General features: G+C 48.4%; 1 protein-coding gene across 1 annotated transcript in view; it reads right to left on the bottom strand.

The window, feature by feature from the left end:
- Nucleotides 1-19,358, bottom strand: part of TDRD7 (tudor domain containing 7) — a 49,496-nt gene extending 30,138 nt beyond the window's left edge. The window contains exons 1-6 of the mRNA XM_084277883.1: nt 19,341-19,358; nt 18,585-18,806; nt 11,120-11,261; nt 10,244-10,454; nt 2,680-2,765; nt 1,343-1,560 (exon numbers count right to left, since the gene is read on the bottom strand). Coding sequence (XP_084134009.1) covers nt 1,343-1,560; nt 2,680-2,765; nt 10,244-10,454; nt 11,120-11,261; nt 18,585-18,791 — 864 coding nt within the window. The 5' untranslated portion in view covers nt 18,792-18,806; nt 19,341-19,358. The remainder of the gene's footprint in view (nt 1-1,342; nt 1,561-2,679; nt 2,766-10,243; nt 10,455-11,119; nt 11,262-18,584; nt 18,807-19,340) is intronic.
- Nucleotides 19,359-20,907: the final 1,549 nt, after the last annotated feature.

The raw sequence follows: 20,907 nt of genomic DNA on the forward strand, positions 1-20,907 counted from the left end.
ACAAACACAGCCTTTATAAACTGTAAAAGAATATTATAAGAACTACATGCTGTTAAAATCAAGTCAACGAAATATCCTACCTGTTAACTAGGCAACATATGCAAGTCCTGTTCTTGCCTAAAATTATCTTACACCTTCCTGTTTGCAATGACAAACTTCAGCTTGTAATGACTACTTTAAAAAAACACAAACTCACAAAACCCACCAAACTAAATGCATGCCAATTTTCCCCTCTTTGTTCTGATTTTTTCTAATTATGTGTCTTTAGGAAGATACCCTTTGGGATCTGCCCAGCACTATCTCAGACATGTAAGAGATGAACCGAGGAACACCAAGCTTTCCTTTACTGGAAATTCCTCCTCACAATAAACAGCCAGGTAGATGTTCTGCAGTCTGAGCAGCATTTTCAAACAACATCAATCAATAAAGTACCAAAGTGTTTAAGTGCAGTAAAAAGCATGCTCAGGTATTGCATATTCTTTAGCTATATGCTTACTAAAAAGCAGTCAGGTGACCGAGGAATGGTAGATTACTGGAGATTAAACTGGCTTCTGGTGACAACAAATTCATGGTTGAACTGCTAAGCAGACAGAGCCAGGAGGGTCCTTTACAAAAATGAACCTTTGTTCTAGAGCTGCTGAAAAGCAAACATATCTCTTCCAGCACAACTGGAATTTCCAAATTCAAAATGGTAGTGTTATTTTTAGACTAGCTCCTCAAGGAACCAGACAGAAAGGCTCAGGCAGCCATTACTACAAGAAACTCTAGAAGTATGCATCCCCAAGAAACTCCAGAAATAGGCATCCCTGATTTATACCACTTAGAATGTGGTGGACTACTACTCACTCTTTCTTCTCTTCTATCCACAAGAATGTATTTGGAAGATATGATTTGCCTCTTCCAGTAGAGCTAACCAAAGCCTTGATGCAAAGTTGCACCATACCCTAAATGAACAACAAGTGCCGAAGAGATGAAAGCATAGCAGGTAAAGACCCTCAGAATCACAGAACAGTTTGAGTCGGAAGGGATCTCAAAACTCATCTATTCCCAACCCCCTGACATGGGCAGGGACACCCTCCACCAGCCCAGGTTGCCCAGAGCCCTGTCCAGCCTGGTCTTGAACACTGCCAGGGAGAGGGCAGCCACAGCTTCTCTGGGCAGCCTGTGCCAGGGACTCACCACCCTCACAGGGAAGAATTTCTTCCTTATATCTAAACAAAATCTCCTGATCAAGCCCAACTCTCTCTCAGCCTCCTTTCATAGGAGCCCTCTTGTCATATTCGTGGCACATGAACACTCAGAAATCCATAGCATACTTGCATCTTCCATGTTTGATACTTACTGTGCACACATGAGGCCAGTTCTCCAGCTGGTGGAGCACTGCTGTGTTAAGTTCCTCCCAGTACATTTCCCGGTAGATCTGTGGCATCTTGGACACCCAGATACCGCTGCTACACTTGCTCAGCATCTCTTTGATGCGAATTTGAATTTCATTGACAGGAGAAGTAGAAGGGCCAGTGGCAGTAGTATGTGTCTCTGCAGCAGATGTGTTCGAGTTATCTGGTAGAACAAAAGCACAGCCTTGAAATAAGCATGGCTTTATAAGCGGAGAAAGGCATATGATTACCTACTTAGTTAAAAAATGACACATGGGAATTTCTGGCATAACACCAACTCTAAAATTAATGCACAGCACATCTGTTTTAGTCCCTTTCTATTGGAAAGAGCCATGGAAACCTCATACATTTAGTAATTGTCTTGAAACTGAATTTTCTATCACTGTAGTTATTTTCGTAAGAAGTTCCTAAACATTTTTTCTGAAGGGATCCTGGAAGAAGTTACAGAACCTTCAGCCATCCTGTTCCTGAGAGGCTGCACTGAGACAGTGTCCCAAGAAGGATCCAAGAGAATTTACTTACAAATTTAATTTAATAAACACCATAAAAAAGGTACAGGAAAACATACAAGGATGTCCTTCCAAATTCACACTTACATACAAAAGACCAATGATTTGCCAAACCTAACACCCAGCCCTTCTCTGCTACTGCATCCAAGGAAGCCCTCCAAGTAGAGCAGAGAGAGACAGGAACTGTCCAACTACTTTGGACAATTTCATACATTTTGTGTATGAAAAAGACAGTCATTATCCCAGCTGGGGGTTTACATCACTAGCTTGTATACTCCCTCATCTATATTAATCTCCTTCCTTTGGAGGAGTGTATCTGCTACCAAACCTGCAGCTTCACAAATCAGCCTGAGAGGTCTCAAAGAAAGCAACAATCATTTGACAAGCCCATTAACTGCACAACTGCTGGGAGCCAGGCACACAGAAAAGTATCTTCTGGACAGCTAGGTTAGCATGCTGCTTACTCTTGAAAGCCAGCATTCCACCCTGCTGGCAGTGAAGTTAAGCATGCTCCTCCCGTTTCCAAGCTACTCACACTAGCTTTGTGACTGGCTTTGACACTTAATACACAAGGATTTTCCTAGAAGGCAGAAAGGCAGACAAATAAACACATTTGCCCAGAACCATGAAATCAGAGTAAGGAGGTTTACTAATAAAACATGGTTTCTCATCCAAACCTGTCTTCTCTAACAAGTACTAAGATAGGTTTTTATTATGACACCCAATTTAACATGTGCAGTCAAAAAAATATTGCTAATGAGCAATAAAAATACCATTTGAATCTGTGGAAGAGGTTCTAGACAGGTGAACTTGCAAGTCCTTCTGAAACCTTGGTGGGGCGGTTTGTCTCTTCTCAGACCTAAAATTAAAAAAAAAAAAAGAAAAAAGAAGAGAGAGCTTTGAATCAATCTCCTGGTTCTGAATAACATTAGATTTGTTTACAAGACCTATATGTAAAATAAAATGTACTTCATATAGTTCTCACAGGCCCCTGCACAAGATAGTACCTGCAGTGTCCTGGCTTGGAAAGCAATGGGATTAGCAGTACCAAGACAGATCAACAAGGGATTTCTATTTTTTTCTTACTATCCAAATTATTGAGAGAAACAAAACACACAGTAAAAAGACATTAGCAAAAGGAAAGCATGTAGACCTAACAGTACAGTTGACAGCCTTACGTATGATACATGCCACCTCCCATTCAACCTATTTGTTCTTTTACCTGTATGACATCTCAATCTTGCTGTTGAATATGATTATGTTCACCTTCTAGGTGAGTCTCCTGAAAGCATTTGGCTCCAGAAATCAGCGGAACACCTAAACTACACAGGAACTCAGGGTCTTTTTGTGGACGCTGTTAACAGACTCCTCTCTGAAGAGCTGTCCTACAGGACACAAATGTCATGCTTGCAGATGTTTTCTCTGAGGTCCTTCAGAGAGCACCAACTGCGAGCACATGCACAATGTGCTCCTGACAGCAAAGAAGTCACAGCAGTTGTTGCACAGTAAGACTGTTGTGGAAATAATTAGCTGTGGAATAATTATACACACTGCAAGCAAAAGGGAACAGCAGTTGGAGGGAAAAAAAAATAGCTAAGAGTTCAAAGACTAGAATCAAGCACCAAAAAGACACATACCCAAAGGAAGAAATGCAGTGGAGAAGTCAGGGTGACAAATGCACCAAAACAACTCTCCACAGGAGTGCAGCAGGATACTGTGAACACCAGGCATCGCCAGACTGCAGCAGCCACTGCACATGCACTGAGCAGGCTCTGTAAATGGCCAGTGCCCAAGGGGTCAGTGAGAAGATTGGCCACCTCTGGAGTTCAGGAACAACTCCAGAGGAAACCACAAATTTCACTACCCACGAGGATTTTCCCACGGGTCAAGTATGATACTGAGGCTAGCAGCAACAGGAAGATGACAGTAGCACAGCATTAAGGTAGCCCTATGTATCTTGCACTGACCTCCAATCAGAGAAGATCCACAAATCAGAAAGAGGCCTCCACATTCACACCTCTTCTATGCAGCATTTTACAAGATATAACAGGAACTTGTCTCTCTCATTCTTTTGCTTCCTCCTTAAGATGAAACTACCGCTCCTCCACCAGCTATGGGGTGTCACTTGTACCAAAAATAGTACTTCTGTTCTGGGTCATGTCCCTCAGCATTACCAGTGAAGACAGCTACTGCCCAGCACAGCATTTTCCAAAGCAGGAGAGGCATGCCCAGAAGGGCTGAGCCGCAGATCAACTACAATCACATTTGTGAAACATAAGCCAGACAAGACTCAAGTAGTACAAAGGCAAAGTCACCCACACAAAACCCAAGCACAGATTCATACCTTGCACTTCTTGGGTATCTGAAAAGACTCCAACAACCCAGCCGCATCACATCAACATCCCCTCTGCCTTCTGGGAAAAGCTCAGATGTCCACACAAAACAGCAGTACAGTCCCTTCTTGAAAGGTCTGCTGTGACTGGTCACGCACACCCCACAGGAATCCCAGGATCCCACCTCACTATACATGTCTTTACCACTATGAACAACTCCAAGTTGAACACATACCCGAGGAGAAAGAGTCCCTTTAACATGCAGACTTGAAAGAGACTACCGCCATTGTAGACAGCAAGCAAAACAATCCCATGAACAAGCCACAGGAGTAATGGAGATTGTCCTGCTACTGCTGCCTCTAAGTAGGAATCCACAGCTGTGTTCTAGTCCTCAGTGCCACACACCATTGCGACCACCTTAAGCCACACATCAGGCAACACAGATGATATGAATGTAGGAAAAGCAGCAGGAACTGCAGCTAGGTATCAGTGAGAAAGGCGTCAGATGTTCCCCTTTTGAGCCATGCCATCTTAAACACCTTTAGAAAGAAAACTGGAACAGAGGGCTGATTACTCCCTTATGGTGCTTGTGAAAGCAAATTGGATTTGCTATCCTCTCAGCATTAAGACTTCATGTGGTATTTTCCAGTGCTTCCTGCTGTGCTTCAGTGGCTTCTCATGGAAGAAAAAAACAGGTGCTACCATCAGCTTTCAGACCAGTTTTCGTGAGTTTCAAGCCCTGCAACCAGACAAGGATCCTGTGATGCGTGACTTGCTCACATAGATCACTGTGGTCTTATCTTTCCAAAGATGGGATGGAACACAGCCAGACAACAGCAGGATCAACATACTTTTCCCCCTCAAGCAAGTATCGACAACTCAGCTGCCTGCAAGGCCTCATGTTTCTCAGCTGCTATAAAGTTCTGGCACAAGGCAACCTAGCCATACCAGCAGTAAGTAAAGGAACACATTAGCCCTTCACAAATGCCTGACCAGCCATGCAGCCAAGCTGTGGTGGTTTAGCTCTGGCTGGAGGCCAGATGCCCACCAAAGTCAGTCTATTATTCCCCTTCTTAGTTGGACAGGGGATAAAATATATATTAAGAGGCTCAGGAGTCAAAACAAGGACAGGGAGACATCATTCTGTCAGCAAGGACATGGGCAAAACAGACCCAACACAAAGTGAAGAAGAGAGAAACTACCTAATTTATTACACTACAAAGAACAGTGAAACTGGAGTCAGGAGCATGACCAGATCTTAAAACAAATGCAACCAGATCTTAAAACACTTTCCCCCCACCACTCCCTTCTTAGCAGGCTTTAGTCAGGATTTTGCTCCCTTCTTCCCCCCGCTTGCAGTACAGGGGGAGGGACTGGGGAAAATGGGGTTCTCGGTAGCACCTTCTCCCCACCCCTCCATTCTAAGCAGACTTCCCTTCAGCCATGATTTCACTCCCTTCTTTCCCCCAGTCGCAGCACAGGGGGATAGGGACTGGGAGATGGGGGCTTTCGTCAGTCCCTTGCAAGTTGGATTCCTTCTCGGCCGGAGAGGGCTGGGGGGGGGGGGGGGGGGAGGAATTCATTCCACACCCTCCCCCTGCTGCACCGTGGGGTCTCACCCACGGGAGAGAGTCCTCCACGAACTTCTCCAACGTGAGTCCTTTCCCACACGACTTTACCTCTCTATCACAGTGTCTTTCAGTCCCAGTCCTCCATGGGATTCCAAGCCTCCCCCAGCAAACCTGTTCTGACGCAAAACTCTCGCTCATCTCTGTGTCTCTGATTCTCCTCATGGCTGCAAGTGCTGGCAGGGGCTTGTTCCAACGTAGCGTCACAGCATCTTCTCTATGTCTCCACCTGCTCCATCCAGCATGGAGCCCCTCCACGGGCTGCAGGTGGGGTCTTGGCCTTTTCCATGGGTTTCTCCATGGGCTGCAGGGGCATCTTTCTCTCCAGCACCTGGGGCACCTCCTCCCCCACCCTTTTCTGGCCCTGGTGCCTGCACAGCTTGTTACATCTTCTCACTCCCTTCTCCGGTGGCAAAATGCAGCTGCTTCCAGGTTGTTTTCTCCTGTATGTGATTCTCAGAGGCGCTGTGACCATCTCTCGGGCCGTGACTCTGGCTTTGAATTGCTCGTTGTTTATAGTTTGGGCTGTCAGAAAACTCTAACTGCTGCTTAAAGAAACCGTCTCAGCAGCACAGCCTCACAAAACTGAAACACCTGCCAAGTGCCCATGCAGAGTTGTACATAAGCAGCTGGTTACATTTCACTCCCACAGACCCCTGTTTCAGAGTGAAGAGGAGGTGTGCCCTTCTCTGCCTATTGCCTTTCCAGGGTAAGGCCCATGCCACCCAACTCTGCTCTTCAGCTTTTGGACAGTGTTATCTCAGCAATGAAGCCAGGTAGTGGACAACAGTCAATGCTGTCTGCTGGTGCAAGCAAGGGAATCACGGAGAAGCGCAACATGTTCTCACCTATGCTGTTGCTTCACAGATTAAGGGTCTCTGCAAGCAGCTTTATAAGCAAGGCCTCTCCCACCTTCTGTGTTTGCAGGTCTGCCGCAACATGCTTGTGACATGAACTTACCAAGTAACTGCTGCTATACAGACAACCTCTCAGAGCCTTGCAACAGCGACTGCAAGAAGGCCCAAGGGGGGCAGCAGGAAACAACCTAGCACAATTGCAGCTACCTCCAGCATGTCCCCTTGTCACCTAGGTGTAATAAAGTGGGGAGGAGAAAAGCCTGTTGCCCCTCCATCTGACACTACTCAGCGCAGCAGCAAGCTCTGGAAGCTGTAGTCAGGAGTACCTCTCAGTAAAAGACAGCAGAGCATTAGAGAGGTGAGATGCAGACTTTGGCAGCCACGAGGGAACTGCCATTTGCAGCTTCACTGTGGTGCTTCACTACACAATGCAGGGTGGAGCACCAAGACACAGCCTGCCAGTGGGAGGGCATCCTGCCAAGGCAAGTAACAGATCTGCCGTAGCAGGACACGTGCTGCAGAGAGAAGGAGAAATCAAAGACCCTTAAGTGCAATCCCGAGAGCATGGGTGTTCTTTGCTACGATTTTGGTAAATAGGTGTCAGAAAACACACACAGAGGAAATGCACATAGAAAGCACCTCACCCCAGACTTAGGGCACAGACAAGCTCTGTCACCTTCAGTACTTCTCTCAGTCAGTCTGTGCTGTGAACGCTCAGCTGCTTTCATGAACAAAGGCTGGCACCACTGCTTGAACAGCGCCTGGAATCTGTGCCAGCTACCTATGAGGCTGGTGTGAGCTCAGGATTTCTGGGAATGCTGCTCACATTTCTGTTCACTTGCATCCAGTTTTGAGGTCAGGACCTCCTAGAACAAAGCAGCTTTCCCCTGCAATTCCCAAAGTAGAAACAGCTACAGCAGCTCCGGGCTGCACAAAAAAATGCCCAGCAGCAATGATCAGTCATGGATCTTGCCAGTCCTACTTCAAACTGGACAAGTTGAAACCAGCTAATCCAGTTACACAGGCCACTACACAACCTTGCATTACAACACAGTATGATCCTCTTCCCCATGAATACTCCCTCTCATGTCCTCAAGCATTTGGACCTTTTGAAACAGCTTAAGATGTCATCTTCTCCAAAACTACCTGGTCCAAAGCACACTTTGCCTGTAGTTTCTCCTCACCAGTAGGGCAAGAACAGACATAAAAAATAAAGCCAGGAGAACACTTTTACCTGAAAGGAGCTCAGGGGAAGCTGCCAGAGAGTAACAAAGATGACAACACATGATGGAACACACTCTATTACAAAAGCCAGAATAGGACTGTATTCTACCTAATTTATTTTCAAGGATTACTGTCATGGTTTAATCCCAGATGGCAGCTGCTCACACACTTCCCACGCTGGTAGTATGGAGAGGATCTGAAGAGTAAAAGTGAAAAAACTCACGGGTTGCAATAGAGACAGTTTAGCAAGTAAACCAAGAGACATGTGCAAAAGAATCAAAACAAGGAATTATTTCCCCACTGCCCATAGGCAGGCAGGTGTTCAGACATCTCTAGGAAAGGGAGGGCTCCATCATGCCTAACAGTGATTTAGGAATACAAACACCACCACCTTAATGTCTCTCCCCTTCCTATTTCCCACTGCCTTTTATAAGCTAACATAAGAATGGTATAGAATATCCCTTTGATCAGCTCGAGTCAGCTGTCCTGCCTGTATGCTCTCCCAACTCCTTGTGCACCCCCAGCCCACTTGCTGGTGGGGTGCTGTTAGAAACAGAAACAGCCTTTAATTTCTGTAAGCACTAACAAAAACATCTCTATATTATTAACTCTGCTTCCAGCACAAATCCAAACCACAGCCTCATACTAGCTGCTGCAAAGAAAATTAACTCTACTGCAGACAAAGCCAGCACAATTACAAATCTTCAAGTACTACAAACCAAGTCATATTCTTCTGAGCTGTTGGGCAGTGAGAGGCCCATCCTGAGTCACCTCACTACTATTACAGCCACAGTCTCACTCCCTCACCTGCCACATGCAGCATGTCTCTCTTCCATGGCCTCTACTTCCAAATCCTCCACTCCTCACATGGACACTCCCAGCTTGTGTGGCTCACTCACAGTTATTGCCACTGCTCTCTTCTCGTCAACTTCAGCTCCACAGTCTCAGGTTCCTGACACCATCACCACCTGGCTTCTCTCTAAATTTCTGCTGGGAAACATCTAAAAAGCTACTGCTATGGCCACAGCCCAAGTTCCCAAAGACACATGGAGAGTCTCAGGGCCCTCACGAGGTGCCCTGCCCCAGAGCAAAGCCCCAGCTGAGCCACCCAGCAGCCCCAAAGCCGCCTCGTCCTCCACAGGGCACCTGCCCACTCCTGCAGCACCAGCACGCTGGGGAATTTCCTGAAAGGCACGACCAGCACAGCACGGCCACAGCCAAGGGCCCTTTGCAAGGCAGCCCCACGGTCAGGAGGCAGTGCTGTCACACACCAGAAAAACACCACGTCCTCAGGCACCTCAGCTCCCAGCTGAAGCGGCTGCTGCTCCCACGACTGCTCTGGGCGCATCCTCGTGTGTCCTCGGGCACCCAGACCCCTGACAAACACGGGACTCACCGGGGCAGGCGCCAGGGACGGGATGCATCTCCCCTTTCCCAGCTCTTCCAGAAAGAGCAGACCCCGTGGCAGGAAGGATTAAGCTGGCGCTCGGCTCCGTGCCCCTTCACACACCGCTGCCGTTCCCATTCAATGCGGGGCCGACTGCTAACCCGTCCCAGGACCCGCAGGGGATTACCACCACAATCACAGCTCCAGCGGAATTACTGCAGCCACAATGCGGCACAGCAAACCCTTCTCGCCACCGTCAGCTGGTGGCCCAGGGCGGCCCAGAACAGCCCAGAAAGAGACCTGATGGGGCAGCAGTTGGGTAAGCCACCTGGATTACAGAGGCTCAAAGCGGGCTCAAACCCAGCACGTACCGCTAGCCCAGCAAAACCGCAGCTCCAGCCCGCAGCTCAGCTCACCCAAACACAGGCAGGCAGCTGCTGCGGCCCAGCATGCCCAGAAGGGCCACGGACACCAACGCTGCCACCGACAACTCAGGCACGAGGTGAAGAGCAGCCACCTGCAGACAGCTGTGACGCGGATCACACAGCACTTGCCTGTCACCTACACACACCTCTTTCCACTTGCTTTTGTGCCGGGCACAGCGGCTCCCTCCTGCGCCTGGGAAACGGCCACATCCCCACACACCCTGGGTGTGACACTGGAATCGGATGCATTTCTCCCCAGAAGACACAGGAGCAGGCCAAGAGCACGGGGTAGCCACGGCAGCATCCAAAGGGGCAAAGGGTCACCGTCTCCCTCCCGAGTACTGACCCACGTTGCAACTTCACCCGCTGCAGCAGCGCGAGCCTCGATTCCCACATCTCATAACAAACTGGCACTCCTGCAGCCTCCGAGGGTCCACCACCTGTCACCTCGCCTCACTCACACAGGCACAGGCAGGCACTGACCTGTTGACCACAGTGACGTGCCTCTGCATGGGCGTTTCTGGAGAGGTTCCACTCCCAGCAGCTGGAGGCAAGGCAGACCGCGCACTCTCCACAGTGGGTCTCACCCCTCCACATGTTCCTCTGCCTTGTGGTGGGCGAGGAACAGGCCTCTTGCTGCCGCCTTCTGCACCGCTCAAAGACCTGGGCTGTCGCAAAGTTCCTTTCGGCTTCCCTAAAGAGTTTGCACATGCAGCTGTAAGTCGCACCCTCTTCCACCCAACCCAAACAGCCTTTAAGCACAGCAAACAACTCCTGTCAGGGAGCCCATACTTCTCCAAAACAGAGAAGTCACAGAGGATGCCTCCCACCAGTCATGGGTGTCTGCTATGCTATGGTTCACACGCAACATCTCACAAATCACACTCTCCACCGCTGCGCTCCAGTGGGTAAAGAGACACAGGGGACCCATCTCCCCTCATACGCTCAGAAAAGCCACGCGCCTCGGAGGTGCCACAACAGGTCACCTTGCCACTGGAACCCACGGTCAGGCTGCCCTGACAAACAACGTGGCACCGACTTACGCAAAAGGCCCAGAGCTCCAAAAGCCAGGCCTGGCTGGACATCAGCACTGTCATGGCACGAGGGCGCTCACGGCGGCGGCAGCCACAGGCCGTGTTACAAGGCCTCCGTCTCACCGCAAGAGCACTGTGCGTCCCTGCCACTCAGCAAGGGCCAAGCTGGAGCTCAAGCCAGGAGCAGGCTCATTGCCACACCTCTCACTCACATCCCAACCACCTTTCTCACACGAGCACTCTCATGGCCAAGAGAGTTTTGGTCTTCCAGCACCCGCACAGTTCCTTCAAACAGGCAGGCCACCCACGGCTGCCCGGGGCTTACCCACTAATGTCACTGGAGACGTGTTCTTCAGCCTCATCTGGCAGTTCACTTGCCGTCCCACCTTCTTCTTGGAACTCCTCTGACGGGCCACCAGTTGAGCAAGTGGCATAGTCTCTCTGCAAATGACAGCACGGCACATGACCTTGTCGGAGTTGGAAGGGGACAGGAGGAACAACAGTCAGTGAAGCACAAGGACGTGCAACCGTTCTCTCGCCCATAACCCCTGGTGCCTGCAGGCCTGCATGCAGTTCAGCAAAGGCTCCAGCAGCAGACACGGACCTTGGAGACCTCCCTCTGCTCCCACAGTGCACCTCAGAAACCAGCAAAGCGCACAGAATGACAGAATCACAGGGTTGGAAAAGACTTTTAAGATCATCAAGCCCAACCGTTCCCATCCTATGCTAAACCATATCCCTAAGTACCTGATTTACCCTTTTTTAAAACACGTCCAGGGAAGGTGACTTGTTCCAGCTTTTAGCCAACTTTACTGCAAAAAGGTGGAGTTTCAATGTTTAAATGGAATTACCTATATTTCACTTTTCTCCTGTCGCCTCTTGTCTGTTCACTGGGTACCACTAACTGGATATAGAGTCTAGCTCCATGTTTTTTATCTCCCTCCATTAATACTCATGAATGAGATTTTCCTGAGCTTTATCTTCTCCAGAATTAATAGTCTCAGCTCCTCGACCCCTCCATCATCTTTATGGTCATTCACTGAACATGCTTCGGTGTGTCCATATCTGGGTAGCACTGCTTCCCAGATGTTATCTCACTAGGGCTGAGAGGAGTTATTACCTCTGTTGGGGTGGGGTCAACACTCTTCCTAATGCAACCCAGTCTATTGTTGGTCTCCTTTGCTGCAGTGGTTACACTGCTGCCCACTGTGAACTTTGTGTCTACCAGAAGCTCCAGAAATTGCTCTGCCAGGCTTCAGCTGGTCAGTACCCAGACTGTGCAGGTGCTTGTTGTGGTTTTGTATGGGGGTGGGTGCAGGGGTGGCTGCTGCAAGGTGCTCTAGAAGCTTCCCCTAGGCCTGACAGAATAAATAGCAGCTGGGCTCAAGGCTGGAATCAACGCTGACCAAGGCAGAGCTAACCAATGATGGTCATAATGCCTCTGTGGTAACATATTTAAGAAGAAAAAAAACCAACCTGCAAGTATCTGTTATTTTGCTGCCAGACAAGGGAGTAAGAAGATCTAAGAAACTCTGCAGACACCTGATTCAGTGATGTGGCTTAAGAGACAATTCATAAATATAGCTTTAATATAAAAAGCATTTGCATGTTTTGGATTTTAGCAGAATACAGCTGCAGCTGTGTGAGCTGTTTAATCGTTAGAGCAGCTACAAAATTTAACCCGAACAGTGGAAAGAAAGCGAAGGCAGGGAAGTGATCAAGAATCAGGCCAATAACCAGTTACAAGACAGAGTAGATCTTGTTTTCAGCTAAAAGGGGTTCCTAACTACTTTCTGTAGGAACGCGTTTCTGAGCTCAGGAATATGTTTTTGAGACTGGTAAAACCCGTAAAGAGTATGTGCTGAGAGAGAGGAAGACATCCAGCCTTCATCCCTGAAGACCAACAGAAGACCCCCTGAGTGTCACTAAGCATGCTCTACATGGGAGGAGTTAATGCAAATTACTTCCTGGAAATAGTTTGCATAAAGCTGCCTTTTCTAAGAAATTGTCATGAATATGTCTAGTTAATCTGTATAAAAAGTAGAAATTTTGCTTGAAATGGCACAGACGTTAGGAGGAGCCATCCCCTGTGTGCCCAGCGCTGCAACAAAGGATACCTGCTTCACAGTCACCAAGGCTACTGAGTTTTGATTCCGGCTTTCCGAGGCATCACACCAAGGTTAATTAAGAAGGAGGGGGAATAGGAGGTGCTCCAGGCACTGGAGGAGAGATTCTCCTGCAGCCCATGGAGAAGACCACAGTGAAGCAGGTTGCTCCTCTGCAGCTGTAGAAAATGATAGGGAGCAGAGATCCCACTTGCACCCATGAAGGACCCCATGGTGGAAACACACGAAGGATGCTGTGAGCCAGTAGGAACCCCACATTGGAGCATGTGTTTTCAAAACAGTCGCTTAAATAGGAAACTTTGTGATACAGTGGACTGCAGAAGACTAACTGTTGACTCATCTTTCTGAAAGGATAACCTGAAAACCTTAATAACTCTTCACCCTTTCAGATGTCTGTGCAACCACCTGTCCTCCATGTTTTGAGCGTGGATTTGGTAAGGCTTTAGTGCAATGAAACACAGCAACAGGTTGTAGTTCTTCATCTACGTCCCTTCTTCTCTTTTCTGTTGTTGGTACAGTCAAACCAAGTGCTTTAAAGACTTTGTTTGGAAGGATGCTTTCAGGACTGGCAGTGCTTTGGGAGCTGTTCTGGAGGTGATGGCACTCTGTCTTGCTTTTCACATGGTTGAATTTGCCAATAATGAATGCAGTCCTTCTTAAGCCTATGCATCATCTTTTTGGGCAGTGTCTCTATATTGCTCCCATCTCATGCACACTTCCTTTTTATGATTGAGTTTTGTCAGAAGCAACTTGTTCATCCATGCAGTGCTCCTGCCACCTTGCTTTTTCCCCTCTGCTGATTGTTGTGATACACCATTCTTGGAATTGGAGAAGGCAATCCTTGAAAATTCACTACCTCTTCTGGACCACTCTTCTCTTCAGGACTGTATCCCATGTGAGTCTAAGTAGATTCCAGAACAGGCCAAAGTCTGCTCTCCTGGAGTTGGGCTTGTTAACACTGCTTTACGCCACTCCAGTCAGGCTCCCAAGCACCGCCAGCTTGTTGTCACTACAGTCAGAGTTGTCTCCAGCCTTTACATACACAACCAGTCCTTCCTTGTTTATAATACTCAGGTTCAGCAGAGCATATCCCCTTATCAAGTAACCACTTGTGTCAAGAAGATGTCATCAGCTGACCCCAGGAATATCCTAGATAGCTCATGCTCCAGAAACATCCTAGATAGCTCATGCTTGGTTGTCTTGTCCCTTCAGCAGGTACAGCAGTGGCTCACATCCTCCTTAAGGACCAGGGGCTGCTAATGTGAGGCTTCTTGCAGCTGTCAGAAAGTGAATCATCTGCTTTATCTACTATTTCTTCCTGATTAGGGTAACTGGAACAGATAGCCACCGGTGTCACCACACACGTCATGTGTCCACTACCCACAAGCTTGCTGGCTTATCATGTGCCTCAAGGCAGAGCTCCAAGCATCCCCACAGCACTCACACTTGGAGTGGCTCACAGAAACTCCCTGTCCTCATTCCAACCCATCATTCCTCAGCAGCCTGCAATCCTCAGTGGCATGCAGACCTCCAATTTATTCTGACTGTGCCTCCTGCTGTGGGCAGTTCACACACAGGCACTTCTGAGAGGTGCCCATTTCTAGAAAAGGGTATAGGAGCATTCCTCACACTCCTGGCTAACAGACATTTATTTCCCTGTTTGTGTGTGTGGATGCTCATGGGATGGACAGCCTTAAGGTCTACTCTGTTCTCAAGGTCTCAACATAAAAGATGGCTTTGTTCACACACAGTTTATTGTTGTATCATAAAGACATGTATTCACATCTTTGGTAAATTTCAGGTTTTTCCTGTTACTAATGTCAGAAGTTATTTTCAGCATTTTTTCCCCTTGTTTTCACATCATGGGAACTCCAAGTTTAGCACTGTAGCAGTTTTGCAAGGCTGGGTTTTTTTTAATGGAGAACGGGGCTCCTGCCAAGATGGCTTCTGCAAGCAGCAGCCAGCTCTCTACAGGCCCCAGACAGTAAACATCAGTTGATTCAAGGCCAGAGCTGCTGCTGACCAAGGCCGAACCAATCAGCGATGGTCACAGCACCTCTGGGAATTGCATTTAGGCAAAAAAAAACACAGGCAGGTGCATTTTGCCCCCAGAGAAGGGAGTGAGAAGATGTAACAAGCCGTGCGGACACCAAGGCCTGGCTCGATGGAGTGGCGTGGCAGGGGGGGAAGAATGAGGCACTCTGGGTACTGGAGAGAGAGATTCCCCTGCAGCCTGTGGAGAAGACCATGGTGGAACGGGTCCCCCCTCGCAGCCCATGGATAGGAACAGAGAGCAGAGACATCTATGGCCTGTGAAGATATTGACCCATGCCGCAGCAGGTTTGCTGGCAGACTTGTGACTCTGTGGGGGTCCAGGCTGGAGTAGAGTGGGCCTGAAGCTCAGAACTCCATGGAAGGGAGCTGTGCTGAGCCAAGTGGTGAGGAGAAGTTTGTGGAGGACTGTCTTGTGTGGGTGGAATGCCCCCCCCCCCACAGCTAAGAAGGAAACCAACTCAGGAGGAACAGACTGAAAACCCCCATTCCCTGTCCCTCCCTGCACTGCGATGCCAGGGGAAGGAGGGAGTGAATCTATGACTAAAGTCTGCAAAGAAGGGAGGGGTGGGGGGGAAGTAGAAGTGTTAAGATCCAGGAAAGGAAAGCAGCTTGTAAGGAACCAGCCAGAACCCTGCTCCCCATTCCCTGCCCCTCCCTGTGCCATGTTTGGGGGGAAGAAAGGAGTAAAATCATGAATGAAGTTTAAGTCAGCTAAGAAGGGAGGGGTGGGGAGAAGGTGCTTTTAAGACCTGGCTGCGTGTCTCATTACCTGACTCTGGTTCACTGGGTGTGTAGCTGCAGTATAATACATTACTTTTCTTTCCTTTATTCTGTGCCGAGTCTGTTTTGCCCATGACACTAATTGGAGAGTGATCCTTCTGTCCTTATCTTGCCTCACGATATATATTTTCTCTGCTTTCAGCTGAAAATGGGAGTGAGAGAGCGGCTTTGGTGGATATTTGGCCTCTAGCCAGGGCCAAACCACCACAAGCATAAATGACTGTTTTGAGTTAGAATTAGTTCAGATGTAAAAAGAGATGATGTAGATTAATTAATTTGCAATAGAGCAAAGCAGTCTTCAGATTCCTCTTTTTGGAGGGGCTATGTATTTAAGTAGAACTCAAAGGTTTTCTTAGAGGCAGGCACAACCATATGCTACTTGTGATTGAACGTGAAGCAAAGCAAAGCAGGGTTCCTTGAAATGACCCAACTGCCTGTTGCAAGCACACAGTATTTCAATTTGAGATCCCTTGCAGTGTTTTTGCATACTGCATACTGAATGTAATCTTCATCCTGTGTGAAAACTGGGGAACATACTTCTTGAATGAAGGAATAGTTGTCAGTGTTCATCTTTCCTGTATTCAAGAAGGCTAAAGCAGTAAGAGGATCAGGGGACAATTTATACGATTGCCTTTCCAACACAGTCAGTCTGTTAAGCCTAAGTTACCCAGGCAATATCCACCTCACACAAGTCCTTTTATTTAAGAAACATATAACGTGTAGCACTCTGAGACCAATTTGTATTATTATATAGGATTGCTTATTTAATGCATTTCTTGTGGTATGTCTCAAACAGCTGCTGTAGTGCCAAGGAAAGTCCTTTTAGGACTACCTAGCCTGCAATTAGGATCATCAGCTGCTAGCACATTTCCATGTGCATAAGTCTTGCTTTCCTGCCCCACTGTCCCCAAAGAGACTAAAGGAAGAGGCAAGTACTTTTGCAGTCTTTTTGGTGGTTAGAGTACTCCCAGAGCCACAAAGACAGACCACCTGACTGCACATTCTTGCAGTCTTGATTGGACTCTGAGTTATCATCTTACCTTATAACGGAGCTCAAACATTCTGAAGATGTGAATGTAGATCAAAGCTTTATACTGAAGTACTGCCCAGATCCTGTGTCAAGACAGCACGTGGGAGCAGTGCCAGGTAGTTCAGTGCTTAACCACACTTGTCACCTTCTGCTCAGTATCTACCCTGGGGCCATTCTGGAGAGCAGCAACAGGGCAGGGCATGAACAGCAATGTGGGCTTTGCCTTTGCCCATCTCTTGCCTCCCAGGTGTTTGCAGGGTGCTTCCTCTCAGTTGCATTAATCATGCAGAACACAGTTGCACTCCTAAACTAAAGCAAGTCTGACTCAACAACCTCCAGACTCCTGTTCAGAAGCTTTCTCCTTTTCTACCTCATAAAGCTGTATTTCACTCACTCTCTACAGCTGCCCCAGAGGAGGTATCACCTTTAGCACTATCCAAGAGTCCATAAGGCTCTCAGCACACACTGTATTAGAGGATAAGCAAGGCTCTCAGGGGAATGGGAGGATACCAGATTACACCCTGCAAAGCCCTAGTTAGAAACAGATGGCTATATGCCAAAGCCATCATGAGGAAGCATTAAATTGCAGCATCACAAATGTTCCCAGAGGTACCTGCATTCAAGTACCTGATGAAACTGCACCTGATGCAGGCATGGAGCAAGCAAAAAAGAACCACAACCTTGGATACCTGCCGCAAAAAGGCAAATTCTGACATCTGTAAAAATGCAGCAAGGAAACTCTTGCTTAAACCCAGCAAGATTTGCAGGCATCAGCAGTCAGAACACCTTTTGTCATACTCTTCACAGCTAACTAGGAAGTTCTGAGTTCCCAGATGTCAACTCAATCCAGCTGAGCCAACAAGACAGGTCAGCCTTAAAAGCTGTCTGTCCGGAGCTGCTGTGACAACCATACATCACGCCAAGCATCTGCTAGTTTTCTCCTCTCCCACAGTCTATACAGACTTCAGGATCCCAGACACGGCTCCAACAAGGGACAGGCTTCAAGCTCTCCACTCAAACACGTCATCTATAAGTCATGCAGCTATGCCAACCATCAAGAGAATGCCTGCTGACTCAAAACCAGAAACTCCATACTACTGGACAAAGAGGCTTTGCTCCTGCCAAGCTGTTTCCAAGCTGGCTGCAACCAGGAGACAGACTAGTGCAGCACGGCCAAGGAATAAGGGAAAACTCCCCTACCACACTAATATTCTCTGGTGAGCTCTGTTCCATGTTCTCCTTAACCTCTGCACTTTGTCCCTTGCATGCTTGTTAAGCTGAGGTGTTGCAACTCCTGCACCAAGGAACCTGACTTGTATGGGCTCTTCCTCATGTTGGCAAGTGCTAAAAGTCCTGCAGCTCTACAACTCATGACAAACAAGATTGCTAAACCTAAAGCAAGCACTGTCAATGCTTGTAAGCAACAGCACACACAACAGTTTGGCTGTATGAGAAATATGAGGCTAAACCCCATCCTGAAGAGAGGATCAAGACGTACACAAGTTAACTTTCTTTAAGTTTGCAGGAGAGCTCACCAATACCTCCCAAGATTTCAAAAACTGAGACAGGGACAAGGGATCTACTGCCACACAAATCATCTTTCCAGTCAGAACTCCTGAGACAAGAAAATAAAAGACATTTTGGTCTATGCATCAGCTTCCAGTTCTCCCAGTATTAGTGTACCACACACATTCTACATTACTTTTCTCAGAAATCCATGGCACAAGCAGAGGTGAAGTTATGAACCATGCACATTTTACAAACAGAAGAGCCATTTCTGAACCGTGACTGATACTTACCTCTCCCCTTTTGTTCCCTTCCATTTGGACCACTTCTGGGATGCTTGCCAAATAGGCTTCCAAGCTGTCATGTCCTAGATGCTTGAAAGGAATCCACTCGCCAGTCAGGGATTTGTATTCACGCTGAAGTGCTGACAAAGGTATGCCATTTTTAAAGGGAAGGAGCACAGCTCGCAGTGTTTTGGCAGCAAGTTCAGGCTCTTGCATCTTCACCTATATCCCCTCCACCACAGAAGGAAAAAGAAAAAAAAGCATTTTTACATATACAGGCTAAAAATACCAGCTTTTACTATTCAACATCCCTCCCCAAACAAGCAAGGATTCAGTGGCTTATCTCTGGAGACGTAGATACTTCTGGGTACACTTGTAAGGGGTCTGGTCCTTCCAGCCAAGCATAGGGTGGTACAAAACACAGAGGGCACGACATTGGCAAAAAAAACAGAAAGAGCACACCAATCCCTGTGCCCAGACTGGCCCTGATGCCAATCGTCACAGACCACATGGCCAGCTGAAGGTTTGAGCTGTCAGGCAACAAGTGCCTGCAGGCCCAGGACTTCCACTGTAAGCAGGGCATGGACCCCCTGCCCCCCACGCTGGCACACAGTGCACCCTCCCCTCAGGCCCCACTCTGACACTGGTTAGTTAGCTGATGGCCGCTCCTCCCTCATGCGAGCCCACATCCCCACTCCAGTGCCATGGGGTGCGTGTCTGCTCCGCCATGGAAACCACATGCACCCAGGCCATGCCACGTCTTACCCACAGGTGCAGGACGCCTCAACTCCACAGATGCCTCTTCAGAGAGAAAACTCAACAGCAGTGAAACCTGCTCCCTGCAAGTCGGGGCTGCAAACAGCATGAGCAGCACAGAGCCAGCACCAACACCTCCCCTTCTCATCGCCAGGTGACTGACTGCCCCATCTGCAGAAGCATGTGCCTGACACTGTGGTTGTGGTAAAGGTGTGAGAAGTCCACAGCTTCATCTCCAACAGCACCTCCCGTGGTGCCATGGACTGCTAGAGAGCTAGCAGGAATCTTGAGGAGATGACCTACTTGCCAGCAAGTGTTCCCACCCAGGAAGGCTGGGCAGCACAGGAGGTAGTTTCACAGCAGGCTTAAGTGCAACATGAAGCCCTCCCATCCCCCTCAGCTCACAGATGCGTGCACCCTGGCATCTCCAGGGCCAGCCAGCTCATGGAACAATGGGGAGATCCGGGCAGAATTGCTGCCAGGCAGACTCCGCGCTTCTGGGCAGATGCTCTTCTCTCAGATGCTCACTCAGCATGGGCAGTCAAAGAAACTCCTCTGCCATGACTGTGGACCGAAGTCAGACAGGAGCTCTTGGACAACCCAGAACCCTGCTGTCAAAGCCGGTACTCCATGAAGAGTCCAGCCCAAACACAACAGGCCTCCTCTTCCCCCAGAAACTAATGGGCAACATGAATGGTCAGTACTTTGGGAGAAGACGACCTCACTCTCCTTGAGCCTCTTTAGCCCAGGACACAACAGCAGACTTCTTCACCTCCAAGCACACAGAGGTGAGCTTATGCCACTCACCTACCTGCATGGTGCTCTTTCCACATGGCAGCAGCACCATGCCGCTGCCTCCAAGCCCAGCACTGCTATGCAGCACAGCACATTAAATTGATGCTGCTCCCTGCAGACACAGCACCTCTCCCTTCACCATTTCCCTTTTACAGGGGAAATCACCCTGGGCAACACACCAAGTCGAATAGGAAGAGAAACACCAATTCTCAGCACATTGCAGATCCCACGCTACACATCTCTGTCCACACACAGACACTAACGCTCCCTCCACCTTCTTTAACCAAGTTCACATTGGCCCAACTCCAGTGCCAAGCAAGGAAGCACAGCACTCAGTCCTATTCTTCACTGTTCCTTGAACCATTTTACTTTCTGCACGCACAGCACTTTAACCTGACTAAATCTCTGTGCATGCAGACAGAGGCATGCACACATACAGACACCACCACATATAGAGCTGCTTACCCATGCATGGTTCCTTAATCCAGCAATTCCTGCCCTTGCTAGTCCTGTGTGTTTCACCCACTGATCCCAGAACAATCTCTGTCACAGCTGCCTTCACAGCACCAGCTCTTCAGCTATGAGCCCCAGCTCGACTGCGTCCCCGAGGCAGAGCACACATTGAACACACCCACTTGCACACCTCCAACAGCAAAGGGCAGCAGCCACACTGGGCATTTGCAGCCTTCCCTTCTCCTGCTACAGACTTAGCAGCTGCTGAACAGAGCTTCACAACGTGAAGCCCCGCAAAGACTGACTGCAGAGGATAGTCACCTGCCAG

The sequence above is a fragment of the Gallinula chloropus genome (assembly GCF_964237585.1).
Source record: "Gallinula chloropus genome assembly, chromosome: Z".
Classification (NCBI taxonomy): Eukaryota; Metazoa; Chordata; class Aves; order Gruiformes; family Rallidae; genus Gallinula; species Gallinula chloropus.